This window comes from Rhinichthys klamathensis, unplaced genomic scaffold (genome assembly GCF_029890125.1).
Source record: "Rhinichthys klamathensis goyatoka isolate OS25496 unplaced genomic scaffold, OSU_Roscu_1.1 h1tg000088l_1, whole genome shotgun sequence".
In the NCBI taxonomy this organism is placed as follows: domain Eukaryota; kingdom Metazoa; phylum Chordata; class Actinopteri; order Cypriniformes; family Leuciscidae; genus Rhinichthys; species Rhinichthys klamathensis.
This window is the reverse complement of record NW_026606628.1, coordinates 653,001-678,374: the sequence shown is the minus strand read 5'-3', so window position 1 is coordinate 678,374 and position 25,374 is coordinate 653,001. Positions and strand designations below refer to the sequence as shown.

General features: G+C 38.0%; 2 protein-coding genes across 2 annotated transcripts; both read right to left on the bottom strand.

The window, feature by feature from the left end:
• Positions 1–163: 163 nt before the first annotated feature.
• LOC130085780 (uncharacterized) lies at positions 164–12,373 on the bottom strand. The gene is made up of 12 exons (XM_056251740.1): positions 12,244–12,373; positions 11,894–12,163; positions 9,357–9,471; positions 7,077–7,217; positions 5,483–5,649; positions 4,900–5,086; positions 4,636–4,769; positions 3,569–3,755; positions 3,306–3,467; positions 1,771–1,932; positions 614–745; positions 164–246 (listed from the first exon to the last, which is right to left on the bottom strand). Exons 1-12 carry the CDS (start codon positions 12,343–12,345, stop codon positions 164–166), a joined length of 1,842 nt encoding a protein of 613 aa, XP_056107715.1. The 5' UTR covers positions 12,346–12,373.
• Positions 12,374–16,176: 3,803 nt separating this feature from the next.
• Positions 16,177–18,581, bottom strand: fzd7a (frizzled class receptor 7a). Its single transcript, XM_056251706.1, has one exon. The coding sequence runs from the start codon at positions 18,491–18,493 to the stop codon at positions 16,832–16,834; it is 1,662 nt and encodes a 553-aa protein (XP_056107681.1). The 5' UTR covers positions 18,494–18,581; the 3' UTR covers positions 16,177–16,831.
• Positions 18,582–25,374: the final 6,793 nt, after the last annotated feature.

Here is a 25,374-nt window from a genome sequence, read left to right as displayed (position 1 = left end):
AATGCAGCATTGGTGAGCATAAGATACTTCTTTCCAAAACATTTTAAAAAATCTTACCAAACTCAAACATGTGAATAGTGTAATTGAATATCGTTTCATATTAACCATATTCGATAATAAATCTGCACAGAGTACATTTTTCCTGTGCTTTGGATAGGAAACTCTAACCTTCATCTGTGGTGTGGTCCTGTATAATGATAGTCCAAGGCTGTTTCAAATCTCCCTCAGAAGTCACAACCTTAAGAACTGGAAACAAAGAGGTACATTCTTCATGTTAACATCATCTCTGTCTGTAACGGACCTCCTCTGCTCTCTATTTTTGTTTTGTCTGCTGTGTTTCCCCTTCAGAGTACCTTTATTTGACCTGATCTCTTACCCAGCACCTACTCTGTCCTTGTAATATACTAACACAGACTCCCCTGACAACAAGTTACATTTACAACATAATAACTAATAACACACGTCGTTGAAAATTTCATCTTGTGAACATTTTAATGCGTTTCTTTTCCCTTTTCTTTAAGAGCCCAATGCGAGCAAAAGCCAGTATAGACATTACTGTGTTCTGTGTTTATTTGGTTGAGCACAATATAAAACCAAGTAAAGCCTCGATTACCGTGACCTTGTGTGACATCACCCTTTATTGGGTGGTCCTCGGTGTCAACTGCGGGATCCCAGAGAGACAAGCGTATGATTTCACCATCAGGACCCATTATTAAGGTGCCCAATGCTTTGCCTCCCTCCCATTCTGAAAACACACAGATTCAAACAGACAGACTTGACAAACCTAAAGAAAAAAGTTGAGGTTGCTCGAGGGGCTCCAAGATGAATTCGGACACTTGGGCCACATGTACAAATGTATACAGTACATGTCATTGCATTAGACATATCAAACAATGTGTCACAGAAATATGTTGTCAAATGGTATTTTCATATTTAATATCAGCATTATCTCACTATTCGGCATTTAACGTAATGTTTACACGTACATTTTTGTATGTTTGAGTATTTGCTGAAATGCACACTATTGACGAATCAAAAGCATCTAAATAAAAAAGTTTTTAGCATGCACATCTTTAGAAGCAAACATCTTTCTAAAGCAATCCTTTATATTTATATTATAAATATATTTTGTAAATTAACATTTTACCATTATATTGATATAGACTCGTACAGTAATTTGAGCAAGTACACTAATTGTTTAAACTCAAAGAAAATCTATGTACTGATTAAATTTAACTATACTAATATTAATATTATATTTATTTATAAAATATTATATATTGTAATAGTATGTAAACATTTATTTATTAATTTATTGTATGTATTATATATATGTATATATTGAGTTTATACGATAATTATATACACTCAAAATGTCTATGCAATGGTAAAATGAAACTATAAAAATATATCTTTAATGCAACTGCATTTAGTTATTAAATATTATACATTTAATATAGGCTATATATATATTTTTTCCCATTGTATAGACTCAAAGAAAGACTATATTATACTATAAAACTATATTATGGTCAAATCTAACTATACAAATATATCTATAATATATATTTATTTATTAAATATTTTACAATATAATAAATATGATATTGTTTTTGTTTTTTACTTTATGAAGGATTAACCCTTGACCTGCTTGTCACCAGGCCGGGTATACCCTAGACTCTAGACAGAGTGCCCAGCTAAAAATTGGCCTGCTTTTCTTGTAACTTGTTTTGAACCGTCTTTAACAGTCTTTATGAAGCATCCGGCTACCTCTGAGCTCCGGAGGAAGACAGCCTCTAGTGTTTCCTGTCTGTGCTTCTGTTGTGTCTGCAGGGTCATGTAGGTTCTGTCTGTACACAGCCATGGAGCTCTGTTTACCAGGACCCCTCCGGCCCACCAGGGGTGGCAATGGACCAAGGGGGGGATGTTGATCTGAGGGAATTAAAGGAAAAGAATTCACTTCAGACTGAACCAGAAATGCTCAGAAATTCTCATAGAGGCTTGTTTTGCATGGGTCTCAGAGCGCTAGTGGACAACTGAACCTTAGCCTCTGTGTTGTTATTTACCGTATCAGCCCCTGAGATCTCCCACCAACCCCTGTCCTCACTCCCCACTGCTCTGCCTGTCTAAAGACTTCGTTTAGCTGCAGCCAAGCACTAGCCGAGCCACACATGAAGAGGTGCTCGGCCCTCAGTGGGGGTCTTTGCTCTACCAGCACGACATCACTGTATGAGCCACTGCAAGCTTGGAGCGTACAGCTTATTTAAGCTCTGGATGAGGATAGTATGTGTGAACTAATGAGAAGAGGAAAGGCGGTCAGCAGCATGAAAAATTAGATGGTTAAAAATGAGAAAGAGATTAAGGTTTAACTCGTGAATATGCATTAGGTTTTTGAATACATCTTTTCTTCGCTATTGTGATGTTTATCAGAGTGAAACGGCTTTTCGAACAAGAAACAATTTAAGGCGGGACTTGATTTTGTCCATTGGGAATTGATTGGATGGCTGTGGTTTGCTAGTGCTGTGATGTCATGTGAGTGACAGGTTGTTCCGCCCTCGCGCCAGTAAACACGCATCATCAGAGAAGAGAAGAGATGTTACTGCAAGAGGGAGGGGTAGTTGTTTTGATTAAAGATTTCGAGTGAACATGCATTTAAAAAAGAAATAAATAAAGTGTATGGCCTAACCCTAACCCTAAGTCATTTATAATAAATACTGAAATATTCCATTAAAAAAATAATGATTTCATGGTGACTAACATTTTATGTGCTATATAAATTAACATTAGTAATGCATGAGTGAGACAGGCCAGTACACCTCAATACTGAATTTAATTTTTAAATGTAACAATTACCTCGAAAGTACATTCAAACCATATTCATAACTGTTATTATAAAATGCAAGCAGGATCACATGATTCCAGACTCACAGTCTTGGCAGTGTTCTTATATTTTTTCATCACTTGACCTGTTTTCAATACCGCAGTGCTGTTGACTTTCAGGATGAGTCATTTTGAGTTCTGCGCCCAGGTGTTCTTACAATATGTATTTCAGTAATATTATCTTTTGAAAATGTTTGACAAGTTTTTGAGTTTGAATTGAATTGCAGCACCACTTTTTGAATTTGTCAGGTAATGCTTCAGTTGTACAGCACTGGGCAGGTTGACACTTTAAAAGATCATATCACAAAAAACAATCTTGCTATAATGGATTGTTTTTGTTGTATTTCTTTCACCATATATGTTGTGAATCATATCAGCAGCCACACTGTGTAAAATCTAAAAAAAAGAAATAAATATATCACTACCTCCCTTTTCTAGATCGTCAGACCACATGATGTGCCCGAGGTCCATCTCTGTAATCCTGCACTTGCTGTCAGAGAGAGGGTCCTGTCCTCTTTGGCCGAGCCCCTCAGCATGCAGATCACCATATGGCTTACGCTCCTGAACAGGGGTCCTATGAAGGTCATCTAAGGCGCAATAAAGAAAGAATGGTAAAATGTGGTATAATAAACTAATCAATTCTGCAAATGTCCTTGTTGGTAAAAGTGTACAATGTGATGTTGCATACCATCCGGCTGATGGGTGTCTGTATGTTCTGTTTGTGCAGGGAAAAGCAGCAGCACGTTCCTGTGGACGCGGCTCTCTGAGGCCTTTTCATGTGTAGTTCCCACTTTGATGCCAGGGAGATGTATGTGTAGTTCTCGTTGGGGTAAATTCTCACAGCTCCTTTTTTTATCTGTTATTTCCGGTTTATTCTTCAAGACAATTCCAAAAGAATTACATCATTTGTATGCACTTACGTCATTTTCAGAAGATATGGTGAATTTATAAAAGACAATGGTATTGTTTTTGGATGTTTCAGAACCGTTTGGGGTCAGAAGGTTTTTTTAATGCATTTATTTAGCAATTAAATCCAAATTAAATAAAAAATGTATACAAAAACAATTATATTACTATATCACCATACCCACAAAAATAATAAGCAGCAGAACATTAATAATAATACAAAACGAGCAAAAAATCAGCATATTAGAATGAATTTGAAGGATCATGTGATACTGAACACTGGAGTAATGATGCTGAAAATTCAGCATTTTAAAACCTATTCAAAAAGAAAACATTTATTTTAATTTGTAATAATACTTCACAATATTAGCATTAAAAAATGTAGTGAATTACAAATGCGGAAAATGATAAGCAATTTATAATATCCATATCCTCTTGTGGAAGAGTAATTCAGAGTAGAACAGAAGCTAGAGCAGATGTTAAAATGCAGAAAAGTACAGAAAAGAGAGAACAAGGAGACCATTTTTTTAGGTTTATTTATAGTAAAGAGTCATTTTGAGGTTTGCGCTTGAATAAGAGCCTCAGGTGTTCTTACAATACATATTTCAGTAATATTAGGTGTTTTCTCTTTTGAAAATGTTTGACGAGTTTTGTCAAGAAGTTAACAAAAAGTTAACATCACAGAAGTTAACATGCAGAAAAATAGAGAACAATAGGGAGATTTAAAAAGATTTTTTTTTTAGGTTTGATATTTTGTTTATAAGAAGTGCATTGGTTTAGGGTAATGGTTGAGATAAATGTATCTTCAGCCATTTCTTGCAATGTAATTACCAAATACCGAATTCTTACCATTGTTGAAGTAATGTCAGAGTCTGAGTTGACCAGCGGGCTCTGGTTAATGGGTGGTAAGTGGAAGACGGTGAAGCTGGGATCTGTTTCTATATTCACTCTCCTCTCGTGAGTTTCACCCCCACAATGTCTAACTAAAGCAAACAGAACATTTTGCAGAACATACTTATCAAAATGATGACTTCAGGCTTGTATCTGGATGTCATATGTGTATTTTATGGACTTTAAATGGTCCGCTAAATACTGATGTAGTTCTTGTCTTACTCTGGCGGGATCCCTCCATGTGTCCACCGTAGTAGTTGACCCGTGAGAGTGGGCTGTATTCCAAAGACGAATCCACATACACTGACCTTAGAGGGCCCGTCTCTGCAACACCATTTCCACTCTCCATCCGAGTGCGCTTCCCACGGCCGTTTAGATCCTTCAGATGGTCGATAAGATGTGGGAGTATCTGGTATATGTCAAAGCAAAATAATGAAAAGCTCTTTAGCTAAGTTTTGAAGTTATGGTCATGTAGTTTGGAAAAACACATGGACTAAAAAGTGGAAATCATTTAGACATTTGATCAAATTCACATGTACAGTACTTCACCTTAGCATTTCTGGTCTCCGTTTTTCATTGTAAAGGTTCAAAAGCCAAATACTTCACATAAACAACAGTATATTACATCAGTGACAGAGATTAACCAAGAAAATGAAATCAGACGATGTTAAAGATCAGATGTTTATTAATGAGTAGACCTTTCCAAGTGTCTGGTTAGAGGGAATTTCAGGTCACTGTTGGGAAACAGACGAAAAGAGCCAGAGCAACATGTACTAAAGAAGATTAATCTGGTTATTGGACTCACTGTTTTATCTTCAGTCTGATGTGCAGGTTCTGTCTCAGGGATCGGACTCATCTGAGCTCTCCATGTGTCGACCGCTATCCTGAGACTCCTATCCTGTCCTTTTCTTTCTTTCGGCTTCTCTCTCAGTTCATCTTTCTGTACTTTAGTCTTAAAGGTCATTTGTTCATCTGGAATCAAGATTGATTTTGACATTAGGTTAAAGCGAAACCGTTATTCTCTGTATCCAATTAAAGGGATACTTCACCTCTGGAAAGATGAATGTGTATTTAAAATGGGTCATTTATGTAGAAGAAATGTGAAATTATTTTTGAATTTGGAGCTTTCTAGACCGAGAAAAGACAGAAAATGTATTTTTGGCTTATGTGGATGAAAGACAACAACTCCCAGAATGCACTTGCTTTGCTGCCCTAGGAGGCCATGCCTACCGGTAACAGAGCGCAGTAGTTAAACAACAAGTCTAGGCTACTAGTGAGTCTCCGTGATGAGTCTGCCCGAAAATGTGTTTCGAGATCGCCCAAAATGTCCGGGATTCGGCTTTTGCGTTCTACAGTCGCCATTCATCATGTTTACTGTGGCGAGCAGGACCAGGCTAGGGCCGCGGGAGAACGGCGCGAGGCCGGTGGCGTGATTACCGATGAGCGGCCGACACCTGTGAGACGCACCGGTCTCGTATCTCTCACGGAGGAGCGGGAATTTTATTAGCAATGTTAAAACGCACATCAAACGATCACTTGTTTAGCGTTCATGTAAACACTACATTCAGATTCACCAATCGGAATGAATTCAGTTAGATTGAAACAAAAGGTGTGCATGTAAACAATGAATGGCGACTGCAGAAAGCAAAAGCTGAATCCCGGACATCGACGGCCGGACATGTCCGGGAAAAAGAGGATGGTAACCCCTACTACTCAGCTTTCTCCACAGAACAAGAGCCTGCTAGCTTAGCTTCCAAAAAAAGATGGCTGACACTATGTGTACATTCTGTGAGTGAGATCCCACCCTCTATGGGCGGGTTGAAAACATGCGGGACAGCCCCTACTACTGACTGTAGTCTTTAGCCTCTGGCCAAAAAAATCCTCCGATGACGCAAAATGACGATTTTTGCGTCATCGGAGGATTTTTTTCCAGACAAAAAATACATAAATCTCTCGTCTCAGGGGGATATGAGGGTGGAAAGCATGGTTATTCGAAAATACTACAGGTTTTCTACTAATACAAAGCTTAATGCTAAATCCTGAAGTATCCCTTTAAGTTTCACAGCGAGCAGAAGCTAATCAAAATGGTTTACATTTTAGGAATCACTTTTTACTTCCTTTTGGCAATGGGAACGTAAAATCCAAACTAAAAGCTTTTAAGTCCCAAAATGAATGGAGCACATTCAGAGGCAGGTATCTGATATGTGTTAAAGATCCCAAAGATGTAAACATTCACTTTCTGAATTGACTTTAACTAAACACTGGCAACAAATATTTTTTTGTTTGTTCACTGGCATTGCTGTCCTGTACAGGATGTTATTGATCTAATCAAGAACTGTTTTTGAATAGTCAACGTTTATCTGATCGTTATTGTCAGTGTTAGATTTCATGAACTATACCTGGTGCAGCATGAGTTTCCTCATGGATTTGTACATGTACCAAACCCTCCGTTATGGGGGGCAGAGGGCCAAGGGTGGCCCTTTTGGGTCGAGGGGAACAGAGGAAATGTGGCTGGTATCTGACCTGTGCAGCTTTTTCTCCTGAAACACAATGAGATTTATAATTTTATGATAGATATGGGATGTAACTACCATCCAAATGGTTGGTAAGATACTGTGTAATGTTCTTTAAAGAAGTCTCTTATGCTCAACAAGACTGCATTTACTTGATCAAAAATAGAATAAAAACAGTATTGTGAAATATTATTGAAATTTAAAATAACGGTTTTGTATTTTAATGTTTTTTTAATGTTTAAAAATGTAAAGGTACTCTATGTAACTGTTGACCCTCTTGCAGCAGTAAAAAAAAACTGCATGCATTTGCGGAAGAACATTGGATAACACTTTACAATAAGGTTCATTAGTTAACATTAGTTAACTACATTAGTTAACATGAACTATTAATGAACCACTTCTACAGCATTTATTTGTTAATGTTAATTTTACATTTACTAATACATTACTAAAATCAAAAGTGGTATTAGTTACCATTAGTTAATGCACTGTGAACTAACATGAACAAACAATGAACAGCTGTATTTCTAACGTTAAAAAAATAAAATAAATACAGTAACAAATGTATTGATCATGTTTCATGTTAATTAATAGCCTACATTAACTAATGTTAACTAATAAACCTTATTGTAAAGTGTTACCGAACATTGTTTTGGTTGTGCTTCGGCGAGTGACTGTGCTGATGAATATGGTTATTATACATACTGCTCATAAAACTTTCACAATAGGTTTAAGAGGTATAACCAGTTTAGATGGAAAGGATATCAAGCTGACTAGCTGAAGACGTTACTGTAGCTTTACCTATAGACACGGTACTTCCTTGAAATTCAATTCCAGCACAGCGCTATAACAACCATAATGACCCTTCACAATAAATAATGCTTTACAATGAACTCTGTTAGAGTGCTACATGTGGCCATTTATCTGTTCAATAAAATCACCCGTTGAGTAATAAAAACACCATTAATTGTGACTGTCATAATCATGACTGTCGCTTTTACAACATTTCAAATCTCAATCTCAAGTCAAGTCAAGCCAGTGTTGATTCTCATTTTATAACAAGCCTTTTCGCGTTCTCTTTTTGCCAGCAGACTCTCCTCTGTTCAGCGTGGTGATTCCTCAAAGGTTGGAGATTTAGCATGCTTCATGTGAACCTTTCTCGCTAGTTGTGACAATGTCAATCCCACACCAACATACACGTCAAAGTAGCCTTTTTGACGAGACACGCAGGGGTGAGTGAGTATTATAAACACTTAGCATAGTGAATCAGGGTAAGACAAAAATACTTTTTGTAAGTGATGTATTTACTCATTATTTCAATTTTGTTAATTTTGAACAAAAAAAGTTACATAGTGTAGCGTAGCCTACATTTAATGAAAGCTGAATGTTCAGCATCATTACTCTAGTCTTCAGTCACATGATCCTTCAGAAAACATAATAATATATGCTGATCTGCTGCTCAAGAAACATGTCTAATTAACATTTTTGTGGAAATAATGATAACAAAATGTCTTTAGCATTGATGAATAGAAAACAAATCATTTATTTTATTAAAACAACATGAGTAGATTATATAAATGTCTTTACTGTCACAATTTAATGTGTCATTGCTTAATACAAGTACAAATCTATTTCTTTTCTTTTTAATTTTTTTAATCTTACCCCAAATTTTGAACAGTAGTGTACATGCAAACAAACAAACAAATTATGTTGTCAAATGACTTGCTTTCTTCCATTTAACAAAAAAAGTGATTATTAAAAAAAAGTATTATTATTTTAATTGGGCCACTGTTTTTTATATAATGAAAGTGAATAAGGACTGGATGTGTCATGTTCCAAAATTAAAACAAAGAATCAAAGAAATTTTTGATTATGTCAAGATTTAAATGTAAAATATTCTGTTTCTCACAAAAAGCTATTGCGTTGTTTCAATAGAATTGGAATATAGCACATGAGTCATATGGACAGTTTTTATGATATATTAATTGTGTTTTTTTTAATTAATGAATTATTATAAATTACGTTAAATGTAACATGAACAATAATGTAAAAGCATTTTTACCCTTTATTCTATAAACCTGTCTGTGAATAAATAAATACAAATTCTTAGCCTATTAAATATTTTAAAAGGTTGACCATAGTGTTTAAGTGTTTAAAGATCCTCACCTTTAACCTGGTTTAGATTATAGTTCTCTTCTCTTCTTCTCTGGATGTTCTGTGTAGCATGTTTAGTATCTGGCAATAAGCGGTGCGTTACACCAGCAAAAGATCCAACTTTTGCCTAAAAGAAACAAAGAATCATATAAAAAGAACATGTTTGATTTTCACATCTTCCTGATTTCTTAGGCCTCTACAAAAACATGGAACTGTTCCACATTATCTCTAACTATCTCTTTTGAAACCACTCAAACATGATGTTCACCTTCTTTCAAGGTTCACTTATTTTCAAGGTTCCTCCTATTTGTATTAAACGTCAGTGGAAAATGAAAATGTGAAGCTGGAAGTCACACTGGAATTCTTTTGGAAGCAAATGCAATTTTTTCAAAAGAATATAAAAGAACTGAGATGTTTTGATCTCCTCGGTTGAACATTTAACAATAATAAAGAGATACCAGGTGCTAGACATCAATGCTTTGAAATCAGTTCCCATGAAATCAAAATGGAATATTGCCTTTTTTATTATAAATTATTTTTCCATGCACATCTTTGTTTATTATTCATGTGCGCTCGCCGCTCGTAAACAAAATATCTTCCCCTCCCTCTTGTAGGGATATCTCTTCTTTTCTCTGATGCGTGTTTACTGGCGTTACATTTTTTTTTCTTTTTCCCATATAGGGAAGAAAAGACTTCTGTTTCATGCCATCTTTAATTTAGTTTTTAAAATTGTTTTCTATTTGTCTTTTCAGTTTAGTTTCCCCACCCCCCATTTAGATTTGTTAAAAATAACTGGTGTTATGTTTATAATTATGTAAATTATCTGTTTGAATTCGGCTTTGCTGAAGATGACTATGGCGGCCATTTTTGAGTCTCTGGAGCACACCTGTGTTGTTTTCATTCTGCTGCAGTTGAACGTGACAGATCGAGACTTCACACAGGCCACCCACACCGAAGACCCTTCTTCCTGGATCCCCTCCAAATCCCTGTCCAAACCCTCATGTCTATGAGGTAAACACACTGATTACTGTATTCAGCTCTCATCACCTGGATCATTCCCCTTTTGCCCCGAGAGAGTGCCATTTCGGTCACATACTGCAGCAATTTGTCGGTGTCATTGAAGTTCCTCTTTTCCTGCTGATCACAGTTTCTCTTCAGACGGTTCATGCGGGTTTATGTTTGGATGATAGAAGATGGACATTGTGAAACGGAAGCCACCATGGAGTTTACGTTTCTCATTCAAGATGCACACCTGATTTGGTGATTCTTTTGATATCCTTCCGCATCGACAGATGATTTTCGGGGGTCGCAGAGAGAGGACGGATTAATGGGCATATAATGAGGGAACAGTCAAGGGCTGTGGACCATTAGCAGATTGTGGTGGACGGGAATTGGATGGATTGTGGACTGTGTGCTTTTGTAAAATCCCTCAGGACACCTTTATTAAGATTTGCAGCTCACATCTCACAGAGGTCAAATGGCGCATTATGGGTAAATCACCAGTTTGATTGACCTGGAATGTGTGGAAATTGAAGACACCTTGAGGACTGACCGTGTGTGTGTGACTGTGTGTGTCGCATACTGACGGCAGTGTTATCTCCCCTGTCCAGGTGCAGTTTTAAGCGCTCAGTGAAAGATTATGAAGTGAAATGTAAAATGAACATACCACATTTCACCTAGTTGACTTCAGGATGGTGTTACCTCTCTGGCCAGAGTAGCGGTTCGCCAATGAGGGCCGGTAAACTAATACTACCACAGAGTCTGTCACCCTGACCTGAACCTGAGTTTCAACTTTTCTGGGCAGTAAAATTTTGGAAGATTTACTGTGTACTGGCCCGTCCTTCAAGTTTATGTCCCACCTTTCTTGCTCTCTGGCAATCAGGAGGCAACTTCAGGCAGAGCTGCACAATAGTCCATTTGTAGTAGATCTGGGCCTCTTAACTGAAGAAATCTGACAGATAACGAACTGTTTCATGCAGTACTTGGTCATGTACGTGTGTGTAACCTGGTCCATTAATCAGACGACTGTTCGGTTCAGCTGCCTTTTCAGTATCTAATGTTTTTTAAACTTCACCATTAAATCTTTATATCCGGAACAGTGATGTTTCCAGAAATACATGACCTCTGCAAACAGCATTAACATTATTGTGTGTAACACCCACTAAATACAATTAAATTGATTGAAATGGATTTTATTTTTTATAGTTACCCTTGTGAAAAAGAAGTTTGCTTAATTGCATTGAATGTGCATACTTTTACAAGTATATTTTTTTATATATATATATTTTACACTTGGGGGAGACGGTACACTTTAAAAAAACTACAAGTCAAATTTACTCCAACTGTCATGACAAGTTTTGGATTTTGAACTCAAATCTATACGTTTTCAAAAATGAAAAAAAGAATCCATTGTTTCGACTATTTGTGAGTTGAAACAAAGGATATCTTCATGTTTAGTTGAGTTTACTCATGTTTTTAAGGCATTTTAAGGCAAATGTTTTACAGTGAAGGGGAATAGTGTTATTCTTTCTTCTATTTCACAAATTTACCTTCTTTTTTCCAAAGGCCAAAATTGCTCCAGTCAGGTCTTGCAGTGTGTGCAGCTGCTTCTCAACTTCCTGTTTCAGACAGCTAGGAGCCTTTCTCTTCCTGGTAACCTGGCCAGAGCGGTATGCCAGTGCGAGATCTTCTGAATACAGAATAAGAGGGCCTCTCCTTGTACTGTAGGTCTTAGGTGGCGCCGGCTCTAGGCCTCCAAAAAAACGGCCACTGCTCGTAAGACGCAGCATGGAAGGCTGAGATTTCCAGTTGAAGTAGTCCTAGTTAGGAAAAGATCATGTTTCTATTGACTGTTCGACTGCGTACTCATTGAAACTGCACATATGTAAGAAACATTTACCTCTGGTTCAAAACAGACCTCCAGTCTTCCATCATTACCATCTTCATCGGGCACAATTTGGCCGTACCCGCGACTCAGCAATGACAGGACAAAATCTTTCATTGTGACGCTGATAATGTTCTTTGAATAAATGCTGAAAAAGTACATGTACAAGTTTTTAAAATCACAAAGGCCTTTTTAATTTGTAATCTTGTTATTAAATATAGCAATTGTATCACTGTTAAAAAAAAAGTTGCTGCCTTCAATTTTTAAGTACAGTCAACTTGGACGTTTAAGTCATTTCAACTTAAATTACATTAGACTTAAAATAATGAGTTAAATATAACTTATATAAAAAAGTTGAAAATAAAGCAATGTAAAAACATAGGTTGTCATATAACTTATTGATATAATTAGGTTTCATAGAAAGTCAAAAGTCAGCGATTTTCACAGTTGTTCAACACTGTTTTTTGTTTCTCGTACCTCAGTTTGTGGCCCAGCAGCACCCCTCTCTTCAGCGACCATTTCTCTTTACCTCAGAATGCATTTGCGTGTTTGTTCAGCATCTCCGCAGCTGCTTTTACATACTAAGAATCATTTCGCCCCATGTTACGAATGTCTGTGTTTGCTGAGCTTTGGTGTTGCTAGGCTCTCCACAGCTCCTCGGCAGAGCACTGTTTTCTTGTTTCCTTGGTTGCAACCAAGCACTTCTTACCCCCTCCTGGTCAGCCCAGCAACTCTGACTACCTTTGCTAAACCCATCCTAAAATACAAACAAAAGGAAGATAACCGCTCACAGCTTTTTGTAAGTAACTTGACAGGCACGTCCTGTCATATGCCCAGTACAGCCCATCCCTAGTGTTATTGACTGTGCCATGAGATAGACCTTTCCTTCCTTCACATAAAACCCCTTCATCAATCAAACAGACAGGGGGAATTGTTAAAGCGTACAACTAAAAGACCTGCAGGATGTCCTTAAGAGCTACTGCAGGGTTAGTTAACTGAAACTAAAATTAAAATCATAGCACTTTATTTTACAGTCATGTTCCGCATACATATTATGTACTTAATACAATAACTGGGTTATAACTAAACTGTAAACGTTTATTTTCATGATTTGTTATCGCAACTTTTTATTTTAGTCAAATCAGCTTAGATGATTAATGTGATTCAGATTTTGAGTTTCTGTTGATTAAGTCAATCTACATTGTTGTATTAACTCAAATTTATCATTTCAATGGACTCAAAATTTTAAGGCAACCAGGTAACTTACTTTTTTTAAGTTAAACCAACAATATATTTTTTTTACAGTGACTAACCCTGAACCTATCCCTTAACCTAACCTTAACCTGTAGTTACCCTATTACCAGTCCTTTCTTGGGTAAATACTGTATGTACAAATACTGTAAAATAAAGTGTAACCAAACCATAAAAAAACATTTTGTTGCTTGAAATAAAATAAATGTTAACTGAAATCAAATCAAATATTAAAATATATATATATATATATATATATATATATATATTTTAGCCAGTTGCCAAGACTAACATTTCTCATTTTCATTTAGTTTAACTTGATGTACTAAAATAGCTAAAACTGTAAATAAATATAGACATATTTTTTTTAAAAAACTAAAACTTATAAAAATGACAAAAACACAACACAATTACTAACATTTTGACAAATTAAAAAAAAAAAAAAAAAAAAAATATGAATAAAAAAATAAAATAGTATCTCATTGATACTAAAATAGCACTAGGATATACGTGACAGTTTGGCCACAAAAGCACAAGGCAAAATAAGATATATTGTATGACAGTACACTGTAAAAAAATGATATGATCAATACGTTTTGACAACATACAGAATTATGTTTTACATTGCTTTATGGTCAAAATAAGTTAAGCAATTTTGAACAAAGTTGAGCAAAATTATAATTAACTCATTTTTTTAAGTCATTTTAATGCAATTTCAGTTGAAATGATTTAAACAACCAAGTTTATTGTACATAAATATTTAAGGCAGCAACTTATTGTGTCGGCACTAATAAACACGTTTTGGGAACAGTGCATTGAGTAACACTTAAGGTCCCATTAGTTAACGTTAGTTAATGCATTAGCTAACATTAACTAACAATGAACAACATATTTATTACAGTAATTATTAATATTTGTTAATGTTACAAATACAAATGTTAGTTCATAGCTCAGGTCCATTAACTGATAACAGAAACAACTTTTGATATTAATTTGTATTCGTAAATGTTGTAATTAACTGAGATTAATAGTACTTTAAAAGTTTTTTTTTCATTGTTAGTTTAACAAATTGAACTAATGTTTGGAACCATTTTGTAAAGTATGTAAAGTATTTACTGCATGTGCATCTTTTGAGCAGCTCTTGTGCTTCAATATACTCAGATCTGCAAGAGGTTGGAGGTTTAAACTGAGCGTCACAGGAAAGACTTCTTCAGACTGCTGTGGATGCCTTTGAACCACAACACTAGCCTCTTCAACCACAAGGGCATGTGCTTTGTGTTACATGGTGAATCATTGTATTACTCTGTGAGATCATACTTTGTGACGATGAACAGAACCCTAGTTGAGCAGATGCAGGTTGATGAGGACAAAATGTTAGGATACTTAACATTAACCTGCCAACACCCTTTGAGCTGAGCTCTTGACCAACATTGAAATCACTGAAAAAAAAAAAGAATAATGATTATAGTAAAATAAGGAAAATCTTTTTTTTCTTCTGTCTTTAAAATTACAAAAGATCTTGGAGTTTTACTTAATGTGTATATCACAAATCAGTTGCTTTTGTGAGTGCCATACTGTAGTTAATATGGGCACTTCGCACATCCAAATAACAGGGGTATATTTGAGGGGCTCAACAGATTTAAACATATTTAAAGGTGCAGAACATCCTAGCTTAGGCATTCAAGAGAGTTTGCAACATAATTATTGTTACAGAATGTGATTCTTGAAATAAAATGTAACATTAATGTATTTTATTCACAATATAATATCCAATATAATATTTTGGTGATTCCTTTTCCTTTGCAGTGCACTCTTAAAAACAAAGGGTCTTTACTGGCATAAGCTTCCATGAAGAATCTTTAACATCCATGAAAACTTTCCATTGGACAAAAGGGTCTTCGTGGGAAAAAGATTGTTTAGATTTTTTAAATGTTCTTCTCACTAGGAAAAAAAGTTATTTTAAAACCCGTTCACTGAAACTTTCTTTTTAGGAACCAAAAATGGTTTGTCTATGGCATTACTGCGAAAACCCTCCTTTGGAACCTTTCTTTTTTTAAGAGTGATATTAACATTCTTATCAATATAAGTCTCTCTTTCAAGACTGTTATACAAAACAATGCATTTAAATATATTAAAGCTCTTCAATAGCACAAGAGATAAATTATGCAACAGTTGATGATAACATCAACTGTTGCTTAAGTATAAAGTATGTTTCGTTCTTGAAACTTGTCTTTGTAGTTCATTCATAAAACTTGCTGTAAAGTAAACTCAGCTTGTGATGAAGTGTTCACAACATATCAGTCACCTGTGGATGGCGCTAAAGCACCGCTCTTACACTTCATCTCAGTAATGCAGGAGTTTCTCTAAATACCAATACTTTAATTTGTTCAATAATGCACCGAATATCACCATGTAGGAAGGTCTCAATCTTTGAGGCTGACTTAATTTTGTAGTTAAATTAAAAATAATTTTGTCTCATGTGCTTTTCATTTTAAAAGTCAAGATATAATAGGCCTACCACGTTTGGTGCAACAGTCTTCAAAAAGGCTATACTCCGAGCACTTTCTGATATTGGCTTTTTTCTTACAATAAATGCTAAAGGTTAAACAGAGTAGCCCGTGAATGGTTTCCACATCTGCATGTCTTTGTTTTCATCATTTTAAAAATAAAAACCTTTGAGTAAAATGAGTCAGTTCGTTAAAAATCTAATCGTTTTATTCAGCGAAACTGTACAGATACAAAGGTCTCTTACCAAATTTTAAAAACCAAGTAAAAAACAACACGATTATTTTCATAAATACATATATTCTTTGAGAAAGGGTGATTATTTACACATTACATCGTTTAAAGGGAGCTTGCATAAATTCACAGCTGTACACATGCATATAAGAATCCCAATCCTAATGCGTACTTGACGGTCCATGAAGTATGCATGATTGTCGACGTAGGGCTGCGAAAGTCATACAAGTCCCCAGTTATGTGTATAAGGCAAATTACTTCCAACATTTCAGGTACAGAACCGTGAGCATTGCGCAAAGCATTCAGTAGGCTACTGTCTACAGAGATCACATCTGCAAATGATATCGTGTTACACAGAAATACACTCAAATGTCTTTTTCACATACATGAGAAACCCCAATGGTTAAACAGACTCAGGCTGATAACACTGTTCATGATGGTCCGCTTCCACTGTGGAAACGTCTAGGCACACAGTAGTGTCCACAAAACTCACTCAACAAGTCTCGTTTCGCGTAACGGTTCGTCATGTCTCCGCTCGAGACATTTATCTCAGAGAAAAGTTGCATGGTCATTCATAAGCCTGACCAAAACCAAACACAGACTCGCTTCTTTTTCATACCGTCGTCTCGCCTTGGTTGCTGTTGCTGAGCCTTTTATAAAACCTGCGCCACGACTGCAGAGTTTTCCCAGACCATATCCAAAATCCAGAGGTGATTCCTACGATCATGGTCATCAGGTACTTTATCATGAACACGGTAAAGTCTGGAGACATAGGGGCGAAGTTATTGACCGGGCAAGGGACGGCGAATCGCTTGCACGTCTGCATGTGCCAGGTCTTCTCCCATTGCTCTCGGAAAGCCTGCTCGTAGAAGTAGCAGGCGATCACGATAGTCGCGGGAACCGTGTAGAGCACACTAAACACGCCGATGCGCACCATCAGCTTCTCCAGCTTCTCCGTCTTGGTACCGTCGTGCTTCATGATGGTTCTGATGCGGAAAAGCGACACGAAGCCGGCCAGGAGAAACGAGGTGCCGATGAAGAGGTAGACGAAAAGCGGTGCCAGGACGAAGCCACGCAGCGAGTCAACGTTGTAGATGCCAACGTAACACACACCGGTGAGGAGGTCGCCATCCACCTGGCCCATGGCGAGGATGGTGATGGTCTTAACTGCTGGGACAGCCCAAGCGGCCAGGTGGAAGTACTGAGAGTTGGCCTCGATGGCTTCATGACCCCACTTCATTCCCGCAGAGAGGAACCATGTGAGGGACAGAATGACCCACCAGATTGAACTCGCCATGCCGAAGAAATAGAGGATCATGAAGAGGATAGTGCAGCCCTCTTTTTTGGTCCCCTGCGCAACGGTCTTGTAACCATCGTCGTTGAATTTGTCAATGCACACGACTTTGTCTTCAAGGAAAAAGCCAGCTGCGTATGCAACAGCCACCATGAAGTAACACCCGGAGAGGAAGATGATGGGCCTCTCCGGGTAACGGAACCTCCTCATGTCCACTAAGTACGTGAGAACTGTGAAGAGTGTACTCACACAGCACAAAATGGACCAAATGCCCACCCAGAGCCGGCCAAATTTGACCTCTTCCTCTCTAAAATACATCAATCCGTTGGGTCTAGTGGGCTCACATGGCGCCCCGCAGTCCTTCTCGCCCATGAAGTGGTACTTCAGATAAGTGGGCACTTTGAGCTGCAGCGGGCATGTGAATTGCTGGCTGGGTCTGACCACGCTCGGCTGTAGTGTGATCAGTTCTGGCACGTAGGGCGTCGGGTTTGAGGTCGGGCTTCCCGCGTCCGAGGTGTTCTGGCCCACGCAGATCTCGCCCGCGCCGTGGACCGGGAAGTTCTCGCAGCGCAGTCGCTCGGGCCACTGGAAGCCGAACTTGTTCATGAGGGCCTCGCAGCCTTGTCTCGCGCGCTCGCACAGGGAGCGACACGGCGGGATGGCTTGCTCGAGCACAGTGCAAACCGGCGCGTACATGGAGCAGAGGAAGAACTTCAGGTCCATGGAGCACTGTACTTTCACCAGGGGGTAGAACTGGTGCACCTCCAACCCGGCGTCCTCCTGGTTGGTGTGACCCAAAAGGTTAGGCATAATGGTCTGATTGTAGGCGATGTCCGTACAGAGAGGTATCGATATGGGCTGGCAGAAGCCGTGCTCGGGAATGGAGATGCCCTTCTCGCCATGATACTGAGCGCTGGACGGCTGCAGGGCCAGGGTGAAAAACAGAAGAACATATACAGTAATCCCGCAACAGTGTTGCATTTTGAGGAAAGCCGTTGTTCAGTTGATTCGTTCTGAAAGAAATGAAGCTGCGCGTGCACAGTCAAAGTTTCTTTGTGACCAGTTCGTAAATGATAAAAAAAAAAAAAACTCCTTGTTTGAGCTCTTGTCACGACACTCGTGGTCTGAAAGCAATCATGTTAAGCAAATGAGTGGATTTGTGAAGGAAGCCCTGACAAAAGTCCGAAAATAGTTCCAAACTAAATCCACAAGGAGCGCATAGTTTTTCTTCTTCAAGGTTTTTGAGAGAATCTTTCGAATGTTATTTCGAGTTTTCCGTCTGTCTCTCCAAATCCCGCGTGTAAAAGCCTGTGTATCCAGTGACTTTAGAAACTGCCTTCCAGAGAGTCGTGTTGGAAAACTTAAGTCGGGTTTCTCGAGCAGAGCGCGCTCTCGTGTGCGCTAGGTATACGCGCTACTCACTGACTGGAAGGTTTGAGCGCAAGTGAGGCGCACATACAATAATGTGCCGTCGGTTTCCACACACCCCTCATTCAAAATCACTGCCCCTCGATGCGGGGCGCCTTGAAACCACTAGCGTTTTAGACCAATCACAGGTTTTGTTTTCCTTTGCGTCTTGCTTTTGATTGGTCATTGGTTGTAATTGCGGTGGGTTTCAGCTATCAGAAACTTTCCTACGGCGGAGAAAAAAATCCATAGCTGGATTCTGAAAGTGTAGTGATTCTTTGGGCATGCAAAACGGTGCCAAACCTTGCACAGGACTAATACTAAGTCAATCAATTTTAGTTTCTCAATTCAAATCCAGCATTTATTTTTTAAAACCCTTCAAATGATAATCATCTGTGTATGTTGATAGTCGCCATTCAAAATTAAAATAATGTGTTTACTAATTTGCATAGTAGAAGTATAGCAGTGTACAAAATGTAAACACTCTTTTATCTGATTGGTTTTCTTGTTATAATCTGAGTATAATCATATAAAAAATTGGAAAAAGCAGAGCTAAAATAAATTCCTTTGAGTAAATAGCCTACATATTTGGGGGGGGGGGGGGGGGGGGGGGGGCATTTCGTAATGTTCGTATAACATTACGAAATAGACAATTAATGGTCTGAATTTAAATGTTAATTTAATGACACACCTCACACCCACTATTCAGGCTGGCTTGGAAAGTTAACTTGCTTGAAAGCATGGTAAATATTTTGATTATTTTCATTTGAATTATCATGCAGAGTGGGTGGGGACCATCAGCTAAACAATTTGGACTATTTAAGGGCAAAACATGCTGAGAATTAAATGTACATGAAGAGTATGTCCATGTAAGGAAGAGATTAAGATAAACACTATGAAATCTGTCTGGAAGATTCTTTGAAATAATACACTAAGGTCCAGATTTAAAGAAGCTAAACCAACCAGAGTTTCAGTGGTGCCAAAAAATGCGAAAAATTCACAACTTGTTACAATTATAAACCAATTAATTAATAAGTGTCTGAGACCAGTGGTAGCCAGAGCTATTGGCTTATTGAAAAACTTATTCTTAATCATAAATAAAAAATGAGTGAACTGCTTGAGTGAGTTTTAAAAATAGATCTGAGCTTTATAGCTGTATGCCTGGTTACGTGGTATGTAAATGTGAGGGCTGAGGGAGATGATCTGCTCTCTGGACCTCAACATCAATCACACTGAGCCCAAAGCTGCTGCCTCAGAAATGAGCACCATGGCACGCTTATTCTGGAACTCACCGTACAGCTCTACAGCAGCCCATGTTTGATCACTATACACTCACTTTATCTTTCAACAGACATGCAACTTAAAACTTCGACCGACATTTTATTAAGAGTATACTGCTCTGGCTTATTAGGGCTAAAACATACATCCAGTAAGTTGTTCTGATGTTGTTTTAGTGATACAATTCATGATTATTGTCCCTATTTGAATTTTAGAACAGAAATGGTTGAAAATGCTACTCTGCAAGAGTGATGTACATAATTTTGTGTTTTTAATGTGCCTACATGTATAGGACCAACAAAAGTAGGAACAACTTTAAAGCAGACCATGTGAAATTTGGAAACGATATTGAGAAATGGTATGATGGTGGTATGGGTGGCTTGAAAGATGTCAAAAAGAAATGATTTAGTACAGATGATTAGAAAATTTCGAAAAGTTCATATGAGTTTTTAGTATAGACTTCATTAATATTTGTGGTTTCCCACTGGACCTTATTAGCTCTCATACTGCTCAGCTCCACATTTTTACACTTCAACTAAGAGAGAAAGTAAAAGGAGGTAATGAGGGGATTACGGGTGCCATTTAGTGGAATAAACTACATGATCTGTTGTATTTTGTGAAATGATGTGAACTTCATTGGAGCTCTCAGTTCAACTCTCCAATCGTATTAGGCTGTGCTTTGAGTATTAACCTGTTGGTCGTACTTATTTTTGAGTTAATTGAATTTGACCTTTAATCATCCTGACAAAAAAATCAAACCACTGCTTTTAGTTTGTCAATATTTATTGTCCTTTCTGTGTTTTATAGGCCCAGCTAGAGCTCTGCATGTCTTTAAAATTTTTTTTGGATGACTGACACACCTGAGGTCTGCATAAAAAACAGCCTGTGTATATAATTGTTTAATGTGCCAACAAATCATTCTAATTGAAATACTTTAAGCATTATAGTATCTACAAATATTCTACAACATTTGAATCAAGAATCTTCTGTTCTTTACTGATTTGGTTTAGAAAGAGGAGACATCTTAATGAATCACAATGTCTTGCAAAATAATTTAGGTTTTTTTCTTTCAACTAGTTGTCAGTGAAGCAACTTAAATGATATGTGTTTTACTAATAGTCAGTGATAGTTTCAGAGAGGTTGATTTCCCAAGGGAGACGCTCGGATACACCCACCAGCATTCGCCGTCCCTTGAGACAAAACTCAACGTCACTGAGATTAAAAGTGAAACATCTCTGACATGACCCAGTCTGAGAACTAACTGTAAGTGTCCAGGAAATTTTGGAAATCAATTGTTAGTTTTCCAAGAACATTTCCTCCCATTGGGGCTATGTTTTAATCACTTATATTTTGCAGGGGGAAAAAAACTAACATGTTTTACAGATTGTGTGGAGTTTCTTAGTTGGATCTATTGATGCTCGCCCCATCAAAGCTTCATGATTTAGGACGTTCTGTACATGAGGAAATCTCATTTCTGGATTTGCTGTCCCAGATGTGTTTTTATCATGCACATTCTTCATGCATTTTCCACAAATATTAACACTAAATAATATCCCTGTTCGGAACCTTTGCTATATAGTTTCATTCTTTCATATCCCCACGTTTTGTTCTCAACTTATATTACATAAAAAAAGAATCTTTTTTTTTTCAAATTTGAATGGCGCTAGCAGAAAATCCCTCCCCCGGTCATTCAGCTCTTTCAGTAGCAGGTCCGTAAATTTGCGGGTGAGTCTGTTTTGATTTGGTCAAGCCCTTGGTTTCATGTCTGGCACCAACGTTAACTTACAGAGGACTGTGGCACATAACTCAACACTGCATACACGAGCAAGCCAAATAAAACGCTTAAGGATGGTCAGTGAGCGCTTTCAGTCACATCGTCCCGGGCAAAGTGTATATCACTGTGGTCATTTAGCTACCGTGTCAGACTGTGAAGCTCTGGCTCTCTTCAGTTGAGATTTTTCCTGCAGGAAAACCCTCTTACAGAGTCATAGATATCTGCATGGGTGGTGCCGATATATTAACCCACTACTCAACACTTTCATGTTTGAAGAAATGTTTGCTCTTGTCTAAATTAATAGTGTGCATGTAAGAGAAGAAATACAAACCTGTTTTATACCCTGGTCTGGACTTGCAGAAGAATGCCACAGCATTCATCAGCATTGCAGCTCCATATAAATGTCCTTTGTTTGTATTATATTTCCATTGCTAATGGTAAAAAAGAGTATCATGATTCACATACATATTAAAAAAGCCCCAGGCAAGTCTGCCCATGACAGTGGTTCTCATGCACTGGGAGAGGTGCAGGCAGCAGATGAAGGGATGGTGTCTGCTGAAGGAATGAATGAAGATAGTCATGAGAGAGAGAGAGAGAGAGAGAGAGAGAGAGAGACAGAGAAAGGCAGAAAGAGAATGAGAGCCACAGGAAATGCAGGTTACGCTGGACTCTTGAGCATTGCCTGAGGATAGGCTGCAGGCGCTGTATCATAAATGACAGGAGGCTTATTCAGTTCGGCTAATACGGCCCAGTGTAATGTGGAAGGGGTTAACAGGCCTCTCCAGAGAAACATTACGTTCACGGTGCAAAATGCTGTTGATATGAATCTAAGATCATGTGCTGTGGCACAACATGAGGAACACCAGCTCGTAATATTTGTAATTCCTTTTAAAATGTGTCACACACACAAACACACACACACACACACACATACAAAGAGCTTTTGAATGTCCATTTCTGTGTGTTTAAGAGAGAACAAACTTGTGTAGTTTTCATGTGAGAAAATTTTTACAGTGTTTGCATGTCCGTGTGTGTGTGTGTGTGTGTGTGTGTGTGTGTGTATGTGTGAGCTGGACCTGCAATTAATTAGCAGTTAAAACTCCCTCATTTAATCTTTGTGCCAAGAGCTCCGTCCCTTTCCAGCTTTCCATGTACTGCTGTCACAGGGGACGGGAAAAGGGGAGGAAAGCTTTGGTTTAGCCCTCTGATCATCCAGCTTACTGAACATCACACTGTGTTACGGAAACATAGCTTCAGGCTGTCTCCACAGGACTTCATGACAGATATCCACACCTTAACTGCACCAGAATGTGATGCTTAAGATGTTTTATTGCCACACAGTTTAGTGGTATGAACACAATTTACTCCTAAACTCCCTTTTTGACATGTTTATGTATATTTTGTGAGTTGACAAGTCAGTTTCGTCGTATCTTTCACTCTTTCCTCCTGCTTTTTTCGTAGTTCTTCCTGACCCTGTGCACAGTTTCCCCCCCTCCTGTTCTGGTCGACATACTTTCCAAACTTTCCACTGATGGAGTTTGTCTGTCATTTGTAAAACTCAAGTGGCCAGCTGTCAGAGAGCAGGCGTCTGTCCTATAATCCCTTGATTCAGAGCAAGATTTTCTCTTTTTTTCTACAGTGGAAGATGTACTCGTCATATAAACACGCTATACCGTTAACCTAAACACAGTGGTCTGGCAATATACATTTTAGGGGAAACAATTTAGAGAAACGTGGGCTCATCAAAGGCGAAATGAAAGAAGCGGTCTGCAGGCTGCAAACACACTTACGTTACTTAACTGTAACGTTTGCTGGTTTACCGTAAGCTGGTCTTCGTGTTGTCAAGCTGATGTTTAGCTAGATTAGCTAGTTTAGCTGAGTGGCCAACTGGTTTCCTAGTTTGACCAACAGAAAAGTGGCCAACGCCCCTTTAAAACCTGACCAGGCTGGAGACCAGTGGACCAGCTTTTGTTTTTCAACAGGGTAAGTGATTTTGGGCACTAATTTTCTACAACTTTCAATTAAATAAATATGCAAACCTATTAATGCGGATCACCTCATATTTATTTTATATAACATATCTGTAGTAGATTTAGTAGTATATTTTTCCAGTTTATCCAGTTATTTCTCAGTATACAAGTGTTTTGTAATAGATGTTGTCTAATTGTGACATGGTTGTGGTATTACACTAGTGAAAAAAAGTATACTTAAAAAGAGAACTTGCACGGAAATAATATACTTTAAAAGAATATACTTCTTGGCTACTTAAAGGGATAGTTCACTTTGAAATTAATTTTTGGTATGTTTTAGCTTACCTCAAGGGCATCCAAGATGTAGGTGTCTTTGTTTCCGCAGTAGTTTCAATTTTGATATTTTTAGGTCAAACCGTTCTTGTCTGTCAGTCATATAATGCAGGTCTATGGTAACCACCTCAAAGAGCAAGCACAGAGAAGTCCAAATTATATATGATTTAATGACTCGTAAATGTAAGTACACATTGATGGCCTAAGACACGAAACGAGCGGTTTGTGTGAGAAAACGAACAGTATTTATATAGTTTTTACCTCTTGTAACCACAGCCACATCCAAGTGATCTAAGGGCGCGGGCGCTTCCGTCTGCGCAAGCGCCGGCAAGCGCCGGAAGTGATCTCTCGCGCGTGTACGAAAAAAATTCAACGTTGTCTGTTGATATATCGAAATCGTCTTCCATTGCGATTTCCTGTATATCTAAATATGTTTAGATCTTCACAGTGAAAGGTAACACTTCCGAAATCTCTGTGTAAACAATGAGTGACGTACACGCGTGAGAGATCACTTCCGGCGCTTGTGCAGACCGAAGCGCCCGCGCCCTCAGATCACTTGGACGTGGCTGTGGTTACAAGAGGTAAAAACGATATAAATACTGTTCGTTTTCTCACACAAACCACTCGTTTCGTGTCTTAGGCCATCAATGTGTACTTACATTTACGAGTCATTAAATCATGTTTAATTTGGACTTCTCTGTGCATGCTCTTTGAGGTGGTGACCATAGACCTGCATTATATGACTGACAGACAAAAACGGTTTGTCCCCCCCCCCCCACAGACTGCCACGTTATTACTACTTTCAAGGCCCAGAAAGGTATAAAGACATCGTTGAAATAGTCCATGTGACATAATCAGTATTCTCGTCTCTTCATAACATTAAGGTTGAACCACTGTAGTCACATGAAGTATTTTAACAATGTCTTCACTACCTTTTTGTACATTCAATACATTCAAAAATGTTCACAAGGGTAGTCTTCATCACAAGCCTTGTGTTGCCACTTTCATTTACTGCAAGTCTTCAGGTTTTAATTTCACAGAGTCAGTGAGTGAAAAAGGAGATGAATAAAAAAGAAGCTGTTTTTGGTCAGCGGAGGTGG